The sequence below is a fragment of the Lithobates pipiens genome, unplaced genomic scaffold (assembly GCF_037356315.1).
Source record: "Lithobates pipiens isolate NorthernLeopardFrog02 unplaced genomic scaffold, aLitPip1_a1.2 Scaffold_16, whole genome shotgun sequence".
NCBI lineage: Eukaryota > Metazoa > Chordata > Amphibia > Anura > Ranidae > Lithobates > Lithobates pipiens.
In genome coordinates, this window is record NW_027507748.1 from 108324314 (window position 1) to 108338990 (window position 14677).

Consider the following 14677-nt stretch of genomic DNA (forward strand, 5'->3'; position numbering starts at 1 on the left):
AGGAAAAGTACCCTAAGGGGCAGATAAAAGCAAGCAAAGGGCAGCACACTGGAGACCACTGTTCTAATCCAACAAGAACCAAGTGCAGTGTATGTCTATACCAATGAGTGCCAGGTGCACTCTACCTCTAATCCAATAGCAGCCAAGTAGACTTTACTTCTATACTAATGGGTGCCAAATGCATTTACATCTTATACAGTGGAAGTCTACAGCACCACACATAATCAGCCATAACATAGGAAACCAAGGGTCACATACTTTTAGTAGGAGTGAGTGCACAGTACTTTTACACTAGGGGCAGCAAAAAAAAAAAAAAAAAAAGTACACAAGCAGCTGCACTTTATCTCTATAACAATAGTAATCAAGTGTAATAGGGCAATTGCACGTCTTTGTTAAGGGTAATCAAATATACTCTGCTACTATATGGCTAAAAGTTCCACTAGTAAACAGACCACGGGGGCTAAACTTTAGATCTAATAGGTGGCTGCAGCTATTGCAGAACAGTTTATAAAAATACCCAATCAATAAGGTAAAAGGGTCTCGATAGTTTTTAATTTAATCTAACTGAAACAGCAATGATCACAGATTTCCTGCTTACAGGAGAGGAAATTACAGTGCTTGGTGAAACAGCACAGAACACTGAAGTCCATGATTGGGCGCGATAGGCAGGGAGCATCTGCTGACTGCTGCAGACTCCAGATCCTTGTACAAATGGGATATTTCCTACACACTGTGTCCATTTCATAAACTCACAGTACTGTCTATTCTGGGAATAAGACTTTTTTTTTTTCTTACAGAATAGAGATGTAGTTACTCATTACTTCTGTGTGAGGAAAGAACCATCCAGCAAAAAATAATACACTAGTTAAGTTCCTATAATGCAACTAAAGAGGCTTCCCATATGAATATAATAAAAGTACTGATTAAACTGTGATTAAATATTTCAGTTTCTTAAAAAAAAAAAAAAAAAAAAAAAAAAGGAGAGGTTGTCTGACATAAGCCATAGGTTATATGCATTACCCACTCCGAGCAATGAACTAGTTTGGTTAGTATTGATAATCTTAGTAAGATTAGTGCTTAAGAACAATACCTGAAAAAAGTGTCAAAGAAGACAGTCTAGCTTCTGGAATTCAGCAATGAAATAGTAGAGAAGCACACAAAGACATCAGAATAGACACACACCAGATACAATACATTAGGCACAACACAATAGACACAAAAGGTGAAAGAAATAACCTTGATAGATCAAATAAAATTGTAATTGGATATTAGAATGCAGGCTATTGATAAATGCTGCCATTCTTATATTAACACATAAGAGTATACTTGAACTATAGCAGAGTACAGCACAGAAATTAACTGGATAATGCAAAAGCAACATGCAGTACTAAACAGATGAAGGCATATCAAACCAAAGCTCACTTGCTGACAACAAATTTTTTCCCCAGAAATACTGTGGGATGGGATCAAGATACAGAAGGGATTGCTAAATATTCCCAGGTCATACGGGTTTATAACAAGTACACGAAACCCCAAGTGCTGGATGAATAATCCAATTATAAGGCCCCATCTTTGCAAGAACGACATACGTTAACCTCAGATAGAATCAAGATTTCGAATCTCGCCAGCTAAACTGAAAAAAATTGGAAGCAGTGGATAACATACTTGCACTTTAATAAGGCCCACACTAACTGGCATAGGTATATGGTATATGTCTGCTGAAAGCAATTACGTTATGAACAAAAAAAAATTAAACCGGAGGACCCGATTGAGGTATTTGGCATATGGCTCAGTGATCTACAAGATCGACTGCAGGTGGTTAGGCTACAAAAGTTGGTGCCAAGATGGCGAGGTTGGACATGCCACCATCAGGGGTTAGTAGCAGGAAGCAAAAGATATGGTGGCAACATAAGCATGCGGTAGGTAAAGTCATTCTCCTTACCTCTTGTAGCAGGTCGGCCTGCTCGATGGCTTTAAGAACGTTTTTCTTTGACGTTTCCTGTACCTCTCCTCCCAAAAGAAATTCATCCAGGATAAAATAGGCTTTCTCAAAATTAAAGATGATATCAAGCTCACACACCTGAAAGGCAGAGAAGATGAGCATGTCTTCAGGAATAACGACACACAGAACAAATGTTTCAACAGCAATCCGTACATCAGAATAAGTGATAACATTTCCAGTATATATGGATATAAAAATGGTACAGACAAGCTCTTGTAACTGAAATAGCTTTACAGCCAGCTTTCTAAAGATGAAATTGGAGCTAAAACCTTGAGACAGCTAGGAAATGGTTTACATTCCCTTTCAGTTTTCCAATAGGATTTGACCACGGTTAGCATAATTGAAGTTATTATTTTTTTGCAAACTGATCTTACTACATGCATAACAAATTCATGAACAAAGTAATTACTAGATATTACATTTCAGTCATGATTATAATCCTTGTGTTGGTCAAGTTCACCAATTCTAATCTAAAACACAATTTGGGGGATTAGCCACCAGCAGAAGAGCAAAGCCATCTCAGAACATAAAATTACACAGGGCTAGATGCAAATATAACATTACATAGAGAAATAGACAATCACTATGTATGTGCAGTTGTCTTGCTTTAAAGTGTATGTAAACCCAATCAGTGAAATTTGAACCAGACACATCTGTAGTGTTTTTTATCTCTGTCCAAAGCCCCAAGTCCTGTGTCTCTATGCTACTCCGTTCTTCTGTTATTAGCATAACTTCTGACAAGTTTTCAAAGACGGGAGATAAAAGCATCTGGAAATATGTGTTGAGGTGGGTGCTATAAGTAGATTAGTAGAGAGCTTGTCTATTAACAGCACTGCTCTGCACATGCATTCCTTCCTCTGCCTATGAGGAGAGGGGGTGTGTGCCTTTCCTCCAATCAGCTCTCACACAGTGTATGCAAAGACGCCACTCCCACTGCTGAAACAGGAAGAAAAAAAATCTAACAGGATGTGCACTTTCTAAACAGCATATAAAGCTGAATGACAGCAGATATACAAATAAAACTTATGTAGGGAGATTTGTTTCATCTCTGTGCATCACCTGAGGCTATTCACTTCACTGGGTATAGGAGAGGATTTACATTCACTTTAATCTCAGTTGGCTCTGAAAACATGTACTGACCTACTCAACAGCTCATTTGTTTTTTTTTGGATTTGTGATTGACTTTCTAAGTTGCCATTTGCTTTAATACATGTTTATACTGGTTAAAGTGTTTTTCTTTAACCTCTGAATTGGAAATAAAGAAAGCATATTATTCTATTGTATTTACTTGCCCCAATCAATAACACCTAGTGTGATTTTCCTCCCTCTGCTATCTCCACTCGTGGATTTCCCCATGAAGCAGTGTACAGGGGGTGTGTTCATTTCCTCCACTCAGGTCTCAGATTACACTCAACTCAGCTCCCCTGTCCATACTGTGCAGTGTGCGACAGTATTCCATCTCTAAGCTTAGAAATGCTGTGTAAACTCTATGACTCTATGACTATCCCAGCGGCTCTAGTTCATACCAGTGCAGTCAGTTTCCACTGCAGAAAAAAAAAAAAAAAAAGAAGAAGTACAGCATGCTGCATTTTTTCTGCACATGACTGTACTGCAACCTAGCAAATTGTATCAAAAACACACTGGAAATGCGTGTGGTGTGAACTGTAAGCAGACACTGATCCGGAACGTATGAGTGCATTTTTGTGGTGTGAACTGTCCCTAAAAATGCTTGCACTGTGTTTTCCATGTATTCCAATGGCTCTAGTTCACACCAATGCAGTCAGTTCCAGGTCAGTTTCCAGTGCACACACTGACCGGAAGCTGACTGCATTGGTGTGAACTAGAGCCATTGGAATACATGTAAAACACTGTGCAAGCATTTTTAGTGCAGAAAAAAAAGCGCCTTAGAACTGCAGCTGGTGTGAACTGGCCCGAAGACCGGGCTGTGGCTAAACAGGTTCAGCTTACATAGAAGGATTTGTTTAATCCCTCTGTATCACCTGAAAACTTCAGTTTGTAAAGTAGTTTACAACCACTCTAATCCTTGCTTAAGCAGCATAAGACAAAGAATATCAAATTGCAGAGTAAAGAGTGAAAAACATTCTTCCACAAAAGGAAAAGCAACCTGTGTTTTAAGAGAAACCGTAAGAAAGCTGCCTAAAGAATATGATTTTGCTTCTTAAAGTTTTAACGAGAATTAAATTTTTCACACAGAGTACATCATTTCAGGACATTGTAATTAGACTTACGCTGCCAAAATACTTGTCCAAAAGCTCCACATAACGATGAATTATTTCTAGAGTGATCAGCTCATTGTCCTGGTCTTCAATGGCGCAGCAGAAGTAAAGGCTGGCGTACCTACACATAGAAGGAATCATTTTCAGAGATGATGCCTACCAGATATTGGTATATAAAAATACAGATATATAGTGACTGTCATTATAATAAAAGAAAAATAGTAGATACATTTACAAATTATTATTAAGAGGTATATGGGGAGGTGGGGGGGGGGGGGGGGGTTAAAGAATAGGCCACCCTAAACCAATATTACATAACCATAGAATTGGCTTGGATGAGTAACCCCCCCCCCCCCCCCCCACACACACACACACACACACACCCTAGTAAACCTCTTGGGTATCTGGAATCGGGGTACCTTCATAGTTCCCCGATTCCTCTCCACAATTATAAACATATCACATCCTTACTTCTGGATTCTACTCACCCAGCAAGACTCTTTTTTTTATTTTTTTAACTTCCACAATATCTGTGGTTCAGAGTGATAGAAACTCCATGAAAGATCTCTAACCGATCGAATCGCCTATAAAGGTTAACGGTACTCCACTGTCTAGTACAGGGGACTCCAAACTTTCTAAACAAAAGGGCCAGTTTACAGTCATGCAGACTTTGGGGGGGGAGTCGGACTGTGCCCAGTGGGAGAATAGTACCCCGTCGCTGGTGTCAGGGGGAGGAATAGTGCCCCGTCGCTGGTGTCAGGGGGAGGAATAGTGCCCCGTCGCTGGTGTCAGGGGGAGGAATAGTGCCCCGTCGCTGGTGTCAGGGGGAGGAATAGTGCCCCGTCGCTGGTGTCAGGGGGAGGAATAGTGCCCCGTCGCTGGTGTCAGGTGGAGGAATAGTGCCCCGTCGCTGGTGTCAGGGGGAGGAATAGTGCCCCGTCGCTGGTGTCAGGGGGAGGAATAGTGCCCCGTCGCTGGTGTCAGGGGGAGGAATAGTGCCCCGTCGCTGGTGTCAGGGGGAGGAATAGTGCCCCGTCGCTGGTGTCAGGGGGAGGAATAGTGCCCCGTCGCTGGTGTCAGGGGGAGGAATAGTGCCCCGTCGCTGGTGTCAGGGGGAGGAATAGTGCCCCGTCGCTGGTGTCAGGGGGAGGAATAGTGCCCCGTCGCTGGTGTCAGGGGGAGGAATAGTGCCCCGTCGCTGGTGTCAGGGGGAGGAATAGTGCCCCGTCGCTGGTGTCAGGGGGAGGAATAGTACCCCGTCGCTGGTGTCAGGGGGAGGAATAGTACCCCGTCGCTGGTGTCAGGGGGAGGAATAGTACCCCGTCGCTGGTGTCAGGGGGAGGAATAGTACCCCGTCGCTGGTGTCAGGGGGAGGAATAGTACCCCGTCGCTGGTGTCAGGGGGAGGAATAGTACCCCGTCGCTGGTGTCAGGGGGAGGAATAGTACCCCGTCGCTGGTGTCAGGGGGAGGAATAGTACCCCGTCGCTGGTGTCAGGGGGAGGAATAGTACCCCGTCGCTGGTGTCAGGGGGAGGAATAGTACCCCGTCGCTGGTGTCAGGGGGAGGAATAGTACCCCGTCGCTGGTGTCAGGGGGAGGAATAGTACCCCGTCGCTGGTGTCAGGGGGAGGAATAGTACCCCGTCGCTGGTGTCAGGGGGAGGAATAGTACCCCATCGCTGGTGTCAGTGGGAGGGATAGTACCCCGTCGCTGGTGTCAGTGGGAGTAATAGTATCCCATCGCTGGTATCAGTGGGAGGGATAATGCCCCATCGCTGGTGTCAGTTCGAGGAATAGTGCCCCACTTTTGGCGTCGCGGCAGGAATAAGGCCTCAGAGGCTGGACAAAGGCAAGCAAAGGGCTGCAGTTTGCAGAGCACTGGTCTAGTACATGGAAACTACAAAAAAAACACAGGTAGACCAGGCAACACAACTATTTGCAGTCCTCATGAGCCCACCGTCTACCTATCTGTCCATTTAGAATCCAGTCTCTGCTAACTGAAGATATGGATTGAAAGGGACAACTTAGAGATTTTGTAGACAAATAACATAAGCCCATTGTCCTGGGCTCTCCGTGTATTACCACAGACCGATCCCCCATCTCCCCCATATTATCTAGTGAGTATTTACAGTTTTTACTTGCTCAGCAGATAGAAAAGTGTCTCTTGGAAAGAAATAGGCAATGAGCCATTTGCAAATGATCTCAAGCATGGGAAGAACTGTGCTCTTCTCTATGGACCCGACAGTTGAATAAAATACACATGCAGTAATTAGTCTCTAGGAGATCCCTTAAAATGTCTAAAATATTATAGCTACATTTTTTTGCTTCTACCATCCCCCTCCCAGGCTCCCAAAACTATCTATCTTTTTAGCTTCTGCATTGGGCTGCCTGACTTCTGAAAATAAAAGCAGTATTAAACCCAACAGCAAACCTTTATTATATTGGTTGTATTTGTTTCCTTTTTTTAGGCTTTCTTGATCCAGCCAGCAAGTCTGGATTTCACAAGCACAAGTTCTCCAGCAGAATGGGTCAGTTTACATGGAGTAGACAAACCAATGAACATTGGCAGAGGTGATTAAAATTATCAGATTTTATTTATTCACACAAAAACTTTATCCCTAATGGAATTTTTTTTTTGATGTAACATATTATAAACTGTGATCTGGAGAGTTTGGCTTCAATTTGTTAATTTGTTAGAGTAACTAAAGCTGCTAATACTGTACTTTCAAGCCTCCCCCCAGACTGACAATGGTGCTGTCTGCTGTGCCTCTTGTGCTCATGCCACCAGAATTGTCTTACTAATACAGCACAGGAAAAAAAAGCCAAAAATGAATGCAGCCACCAGATCTAATGATTGGTAAGCTGAATTATAATAATCTTTTGGGTTTGGTACCACTTTAATGAAATACTGGGCTGTATTCTGGGGATAGGGGGTTGGGAGGGTTAAAGTAAACCTGTTGCTTTTTCCTGAATAGGCAGATCACTTCCCATTATAGTAAACTTCAATAAAAAATAAAAGGCCCTCGGGCAGTTTAAGCCTTAATGGGCTAGTATGTACAAAGCCCTCCTGCGGAGCACTGCCATCGATTCCATCCTTACCTGATCGTCCTTTTCGGGTTAGCAGGCTCTGGAGATTCGAATGGTCGGACCGCAATGACGCCACTCCCGCACATATGCCCAGAGTCATGGTGGTGACAGAGCTCTCTCCGTGGATGGCATACTCCAATATGCCCTCTATTGAGAGCGCAGTGCGCATGCACCAGTGATGTCACCAGCTGCTACAAATGTGAATAGCTCCTAAACAGCACGTTTAGTAGATATTTACTGTATCTACAGTTATGCCTTATTATAGGCTTACCTGTCAGTCCAAGTCATAAAGCTCTCCACCCCTAGTCATATAGTAGTCAGAAGCAAGGGCTGAATTTCCATTTAACCCATAAAAGGCTCCAGTTAGCGGACTATAATCCCAAGGAAGCATGTGATAAATGTTCTCTGAATGGTAGGCGATAGTCACAATATGAACTTGTTAAAAAAAAATTTAAATAGTGTATTGTGCATCAATGACCTCACACCTCACTCTTGATTCAAAATACCTCTTCCGAAGACATTCTGCAGTGTAATGGATCAAAGCCAGTTTCCTCCATGACCTAAGCTAATGTCTTGCCCTGCTCATTATCTTCTTGGGCACTGGTCCCCTCACAGCCCCCATGAGTTATCCTGCCTCTGAAACCCATGAGAGAAGACTTGGTAGGTGCAAGTGTTGCCTCCATCAATAGGGGGAGTGGGCAGTAATGTTACATTCAGGTGACACCTGAAGAAAGACCCAGTAAGTGAACAGAAAACAAGAGGGGGACTTGCGAAGTAACCAAGGAATCAGGAACTAAGCTGGTCATTTGTTTTTTCATACCTGCAGGTAGTTTGGGGGGGGGGGGGGGGGGGGGGCAATGCGACTAGAATAATCTGAAGTTAGGCTTTAACATTAGCACCGCTGTTTTCCTAACAGTAAGGAAGGATAATTCAATAAGGTTACCACTGCAAGGTTTTTAATGAGCAAAATGGAAATTTTTGCAATGTGTGAAAAAACAGGCACACTTTGCCATGACGAATTTACAAAATGAAAGCTAAAAGAGCTTGTTGTGCCACCTATTACTCTGTAACCTTCACAGGTCTGGCATCCGCTACATTTCTGTGTAATTACTGACACTTTAAAAGAAAAAATTGCTACAAGCTTGTCTCTGATGGAATACCCTTGGACCTGATCCACACAGAAATGAAGCAGCCGCATCTCAGCCGCCTCTCCCCTCTTGCTAACTATGGTACGATTAAACTCAAACTGCCAGCACATTAATTTCTGAGCCCTTGCCACACAGCAGTCAGAGCAGTGGTGAGGCCCGTGGGGAAGCAGTTCAGTTTTGAGAAGATGATAATTAGGAGCATTTGTTAAGTGCTGTTCTATTCGCCCAGTAAGCCATCTCTCTTTTCTACATGGAGAAGATCTTGTCTGATTTAGTGCAAGTGGCACTTTGGCACATTAGTACAATTAAGACTCATATGGGAAATGGCACAAAAGTCAATTTGTCCTTGGAAAAAAAAAAGAATAAAATGAACAAACTAGGTGATATCTGTCAGGCAAAATTAAACTAGTCAGAAATGTGTATTTTAATATCCCACTGCTTATGTCCCATTATAAAAAAATACATTTCATTACAAAGGATAACTGTATTTTTAATTAACATAGCAGGTCTGTCACAATGGAAGAGCTAACTGCAAAACTGTAAATATAATCTGGCAACCTGCGTACTGCTGCTTCCTAATGATGTACTGTAAATGGCTGGCACAGTTGTTAGATCCTCTGACTCTCTTATACACAATTGGTATAGGCAACCGCCAATTTGGGGATGAGGACGGGGGATGGGATCTGTTTTGCACAGGCTTTTAGTGAATGTTTAATACAGACTGTAACCCCTTTCTTGTCCAAGACATCGCTCTTCTGGCCCGTATATGGAGCGATACAAGCTGGAAATAATGAGTCAATCTGGTACAAGCTGAGCGGTTTAAAAGGCATTGTACACTTTCAAATGTTTTTGTTGTTTTAACTAGATATGAATATTGTTTTCTTTCCTTACCCTGTAATGATGTGCTCACATTTTGTAGCTGTAGTTTGCAGGGTCATGACTAATCGATTCCCCTATGTCCATGCATTCATTCACCAAACTTGTCCCTAAGCAACTTATTCCAGGTTACTTAGCATCCATTGCATGACTAGTCATTTCTGTTGTACCTAATGATGTAACACACACATCTTTTGAACCACGGTGAACTGTGTTATATGCTCTCACCCACAGCAGAGCAGTAGACAGAGAGCCAGGGATTGTGGGATATGTAGTTTCTTCGCAGGATGTGTCAGTTCTCAGACTACAGACAGCAGAATGCAGAATTAACCTGTACAGTACAATGCCACACGGTTCAAATTTTTGACACCAGAATGTGATTACACTGCTATAGGCTGTGCGCACAGGGCAACAAATGACACCATGAAAGTACAAAATAAATCTTATGCAGGTGAAAACACATCTTGTGCAGGTAGGGAGGTTTATAATGCTTTCTCCTGTGGGTCATAGGATTTCTGCACTCATGTGACCCAGATTCAGCAAACGGGCTTAAAGTGGATGTAAACCCGATTCATGAAACTTGACCTAGGCACATATATCTGTAGCGTTTACTTCTCTTTCTCCAAAGCCCTGAGTCCTGTGTCTTTCTGCCGTTTCGTTCCTCTGTTATCAGCATAACTTCTGACAAGTTCTCAGAGACGGGAGATAAAACAAGCCTGAAACTAGTGTCAGGGATGTTGCTATAAATAGATTAGCAGAGAGATTGCCTTGTCACAATACGGCTTTGAAAGCATCTTCCTTCCTCTGCCTATGTGGATGGGGGTGTGCATTTTCCTGCAATCAGTTGTCATACGGTGTAAGCCCAGATTACACACCTACTGCTGAATGAGGAAGTAAAAATTCTAATACAGTGTAAGAATTATAAAGAATATAGCAAGCTGAAGACAGCAGATATGCACGTAAAACTTATGTAAGGCGATTTGCTTAATCTCTGTATCATCTGAGGCTGTTCAATTCGCTGGGTATAGGAGAGAGTTTGCATCCACTTTAAGTCTATGGTCAGCTGATGTCACAGAGCCACTTGAGACTCTGGAGGGATACAGACTTTAAATATTGGGATCTGCTCAGATACCTGAACCGGCAGCAGGCTCAGCCTCTCAGCGCACCGCTGTGAGCTTGAGCCAGCTATTCCCTTCACAGCCCAGCGCTATAGAGAGAACTGGCGGGGCAGAGCAAAAAAAAAGGTGGTTGCCAGTCACCACTCTTTGCTCAAAGAAGACCAAGAATTGAATGATCAACAGTCATGTGATCGCTCGGTTCTTGGTCTTTGGGGCAGTGGGGGACAGATGCAGAATCCACCTAGGTGAGTATGTAAGTTTGTTTTTTTTGAAAACCCATACTTGGTTTTTTTAAATAGCTGTAAGCCATGAATACAACTGGTTAATCTAATAGGGGGTCAGCACCACCCACCTATCTGCTGCTTTTAGGGGCCCCTGACACCTAAGGGCCCTTACTGCAGCTAAGTGTGGCTTTTAAAAGAAGAAATCTTCTGGTATATTTATAAAGTACAGCTCTGTGCTTTACAAATGTGCTTGCTTGGAATTCTGAAGCAAAGCCTTGTTCCGTTTCATAAATGGAAAAAGAAAAAAAAAGTGCCGCTGGGAGAGAAAGACAGTCGTAGGACTTTGTAAGGTTATGTGACCTTCTTAACAGGGAATTTTCTCTGTAATGTTATGCAGAGAACCCGCCAACAGACACACAAATCGCCATACCACGTTCTACATTTTAAAAATAAAACAAGAAACATTAACAAAACTACCGTAAGTACTTAACTCAGTGTCCTGAGAAGAGCATATAGTTTATTAAATGGACCGCTAAGAGTGCTATGTCTGAGTATACCCTGGTACATATTTTGCCAAAACAATATTACCCATTCCACTACACGCAGTACAGTATAGTTACTAAGATAATTCATTTTGTAGTAAAATTTATTAAAGTGGAAGTAATCACATCTCTTGCTTTAATCTATGGGTAAGCCTCTAATATGGTTTACCTATAGGTAGTGTAAATATCTCCTAAAATGTGCACTGGTTAGTGTGCATACTGGCGCACGCGTTCCGAAGGAATGGCCAACCATCCCTGTGTCGTGAATGGCGGCTCCCACGCGTATGTGCGGGAGTGTTGTCATTGTGGCTCTGGCCAATCACAGAGCCGGAATCCGCAAACCTGGAAGCAAGAGGGTTGAAGATGGAAGCAGCCTCCAGTGATGACAATGCATCACTGGAATGCTTCGTTTTCAGGCAAGTTTCACATAATGTGCTAGTACATTATGGCTTTACCTTGCAGGTAAGAAAAAAACAAAAATCGTCCATCCAAGAAAGTTGCCATCTGAGCCCCTGTTTGATCTGCAGTTTCCATGGTGCTGCACACATGATTATGACACCAGCCATTTGATGGCTTTGCAGTTCAGTTGAGAACACAAGCAACTTTCTATGCAATGATAGAATGTACATCAGGAAACGTCTAAATATCTTTCCTTTATTTCTTTGTTGTTTTTTATAAAATATTTCACAGAAGAAAAGCACATTTTAAAAGAGAACACAAGCAACTGTGACAGTTATCATTCAAGACATGCCTTAAATGGAACTGAGTTTAGTCCCACTTCAATAAAAAAAAAATAATAATTAGCGGACATCTCCAGACAGGTTTACAAATACAGAGTTGAAACAAAACCAGTTTATAGATATTGTTTTAACTGAAAAATATCTGTACACTAATGAACTTGAGGGGCAGATCTGCTGGCTCTGTGTCACTGCTCCGCCTCCTAGCTGATCTTTGGTTCAAGACACAATAAATTCTGTATACAGGGCTCACATTTTGAGCAAAATTTAAGCTGCGGAGGCCACTGTTGCCAGCATCTGGCTTGACAAAAGTCCACTGTTCAATCAACTTTTGTCAAAGAAGCTGGGTAGAAAATGGTCCAATCAGATGTAATCACTATTAGAATATATAGCCGGCAGGGGAGATCCCTGCATCCAAGTGTTAGTGTGAATGGAGGAATCTGTCGTTCAGTCCGAGGGCTATGTGTATATGGCCAACTTAAAAATGAATTCCAGTTATGGATCTTTTATACATGGTTACATTGGTCCAGCTTGGACCAGTGTATTTATGCATGTACCATGCATGGCTGATGCCCCTGAAAGCTGGAAAGTAAACACCGCAATCCCAGGGATCTTCACTTGCTTCTGGGTTCCATGCTGAGTGGCTGCCCAGCACAGGCACCATTCACAGAATGCTTTGAATGAATACAAAGTATTCTCTGATTGGACAAGGTGGACAGCTGGTGCAACCTCCCTGCCTCTCTCGTCCAATCAGAGAACATTTTGCATTCATTCGGAAGATGCAAAATATTCTATGAATGGTGCCTGTGCTGAGCAGCTGACCTCGTGTTAAGAGAGCACAGGAAAGTCACTCAGCAGGAGACCAGAAGCAAGTGGAGATCTTTTGAGTAGCGTTGTCTACTTCAGTGATTTCTAGTTTCTAGGGACATGTATGGTATATGCATAGTTACATTGGTCCATGCTGCAATTTCTCTTTAACCCCTTGCTGACTGGCTCACGACGATATACGTCAGCAGAAGGGCATATTAATGTACCTGTACGTTTCCCTTTAAGACGTGGCATTGTGGGCACGCGACAGCCGTGAGCTCCGTGAGTGTGATCGCGGGTCCAGCGGACTCAATGTCTGCGGGGATACCCGCGATCGTCTCACGGAGAGGAAGAATGGGGAAATTCTGATGTAAAAAAGCATTTCCCCATTCTTCCTAGTGACACTGACCACAGCTCCCTGTGATCGGGAGCGGCGATCAGTGTCGTGTCACAAGTAGCACAGCCCCCTCCCCAGTTAGAATCACTCCTTAGGTCACACTTAACCCCTGCAGCGCCCCATAGTGGTTAACCCCTTCACTGCCAGTCACATTTACACAGTAATCAGTGCATTTTTAATCGCACTGATCGCTGTATAAATTTGAATGGTCACAAAATAGAGCCAAAAGTGTCCGATCTGTCTGCCATGTCGCAGTCATGATAAAAACTGCAGATCATTACTAGGAAAAAAAATAACAAATAAAAGTGTCATAAAACGATCCCCTATTTCGTAGACGCTATAACTTTTGCACAAATCAAACGCTTATTGCGTTTTTTTTAACCAAAAATATGTAGAATAATATGTATCGGCCTAAACTGGGGGAAAAAATTTTTTTTTTATATCTTTTTGGGGGATATTATAGCAAAAAGTTAAAAAAATAGCATTTTCAAAATTGGCATTCTTCTTTTGTTTATAGCGCAAAAAATAAAAACCGCAGAGGTGATCAAATACCACTAAAAGAAAGCTCTATTTGTGGGGAAAAAAGGACATCAATTTTGTTTGGGAGCCACGTTGCACGGCCTCGTTAAAGCGACGCAGTGCTGAATCGCAAAAAATTCTCTAGTCTTTGGGCAGCCAAATGCTTCAGGGCTGAATTGGTTAAGACACAAAAGATGTCCTTGCTGAAGCTATCTTGCTCATATAATAACCTCCCCATCAACTCACAGAGCACTACCAACTTTCAACTTGAAGCTGCTTGAACTGACAAATGTTTTCAATACTTTTAAAGGAATAAATACATCAAGTGCTATCAGATCTCAAGGCCGTTTTATATATTTGCCTGGAATTCTTTATATGTACTTTTTTATGGTTTTCTACATTAATTAGCCGGTTCTTTAATGCATTCAAGAGCTTGAAAATCTGACCTCTCGGATCACCGTATGCAAGGATAACATATGATACATAGATAGGATCAAATAACTCTTCAACCAAACCACTAAATAAACGTACAGCGCTGTCACACTACTGTAATAGAAATGCTAGTGGAAAAGAAATTACAAGGGTAAAACAAAGTACTTGTGCTGTAAAGCATCTGCTCCCTTTAGAAATAAAACTCACAAAATGTGACCTCTGCACTATCAACACGAGCCAGGCTGTCATTTTCCATCTTCTATCCAACCTATATCCATACTGTATATTCATGAATTTTGACAGCAGTAGAAGTGGGTATGTCTCAACCCATCTGTCATCAAGTTTGAAAAGCACAACTGAACAAGCCTGAGTTTTTGCATAGCTGTAGTAGCTCTACAAAAAGACCAGACAGACGTTAATCACATCACACGTCGGAAAGCTAAATTGTAAAATAACACCCTTAAACTCTCTAGTTCCATGGAAAAACAGGAACAACTGTTGAAATCAGTACAATACAACCTGTGTACATGTTTACCTTTTTTCCCAGCACCG

The 14677-nt window shown here is 42.3% G+C and overlaps 1 protein-coding gene across 9 annotated transcripts in view; it reads right to left on the reverse strand.

Moving 5' to 3' along the window:
* Window positions 1-14677, reverse strand: part of AP1S2 (adaptor related protein complex 1 subunit sigma 2) — a 152903-nt gene that overhangs the window by 80503 nt on the left and 57723 nt on the right. For 8 of the 9 annotated variants that reach the window (XR_013274387.1, XR_013274388.1, XR_013274389.1 and 5 more), the window contains 2 exons: window positions 4252-4360; window positions 1943-2080 (listed from right to left, as the gene is read on the reverse strand). Coding sequence is in view for 6 of the 9 variants with exons in the window: in XM_077480241.1 (XP_077336367.1) it covers window positions 1943-2080; window positions 4252-4360 (247 nt within the window). In the remaining 3 variants the exon portion in view is untranslated. Of the gene's footprint in view, window positions 1-1089; window positions 1124-1942; window positions 2081-4251; window positions 4361-14677 lie in introns of those variants that run through there. The other variant, XM_077480245.1, reaches the window with a different exon arrangement.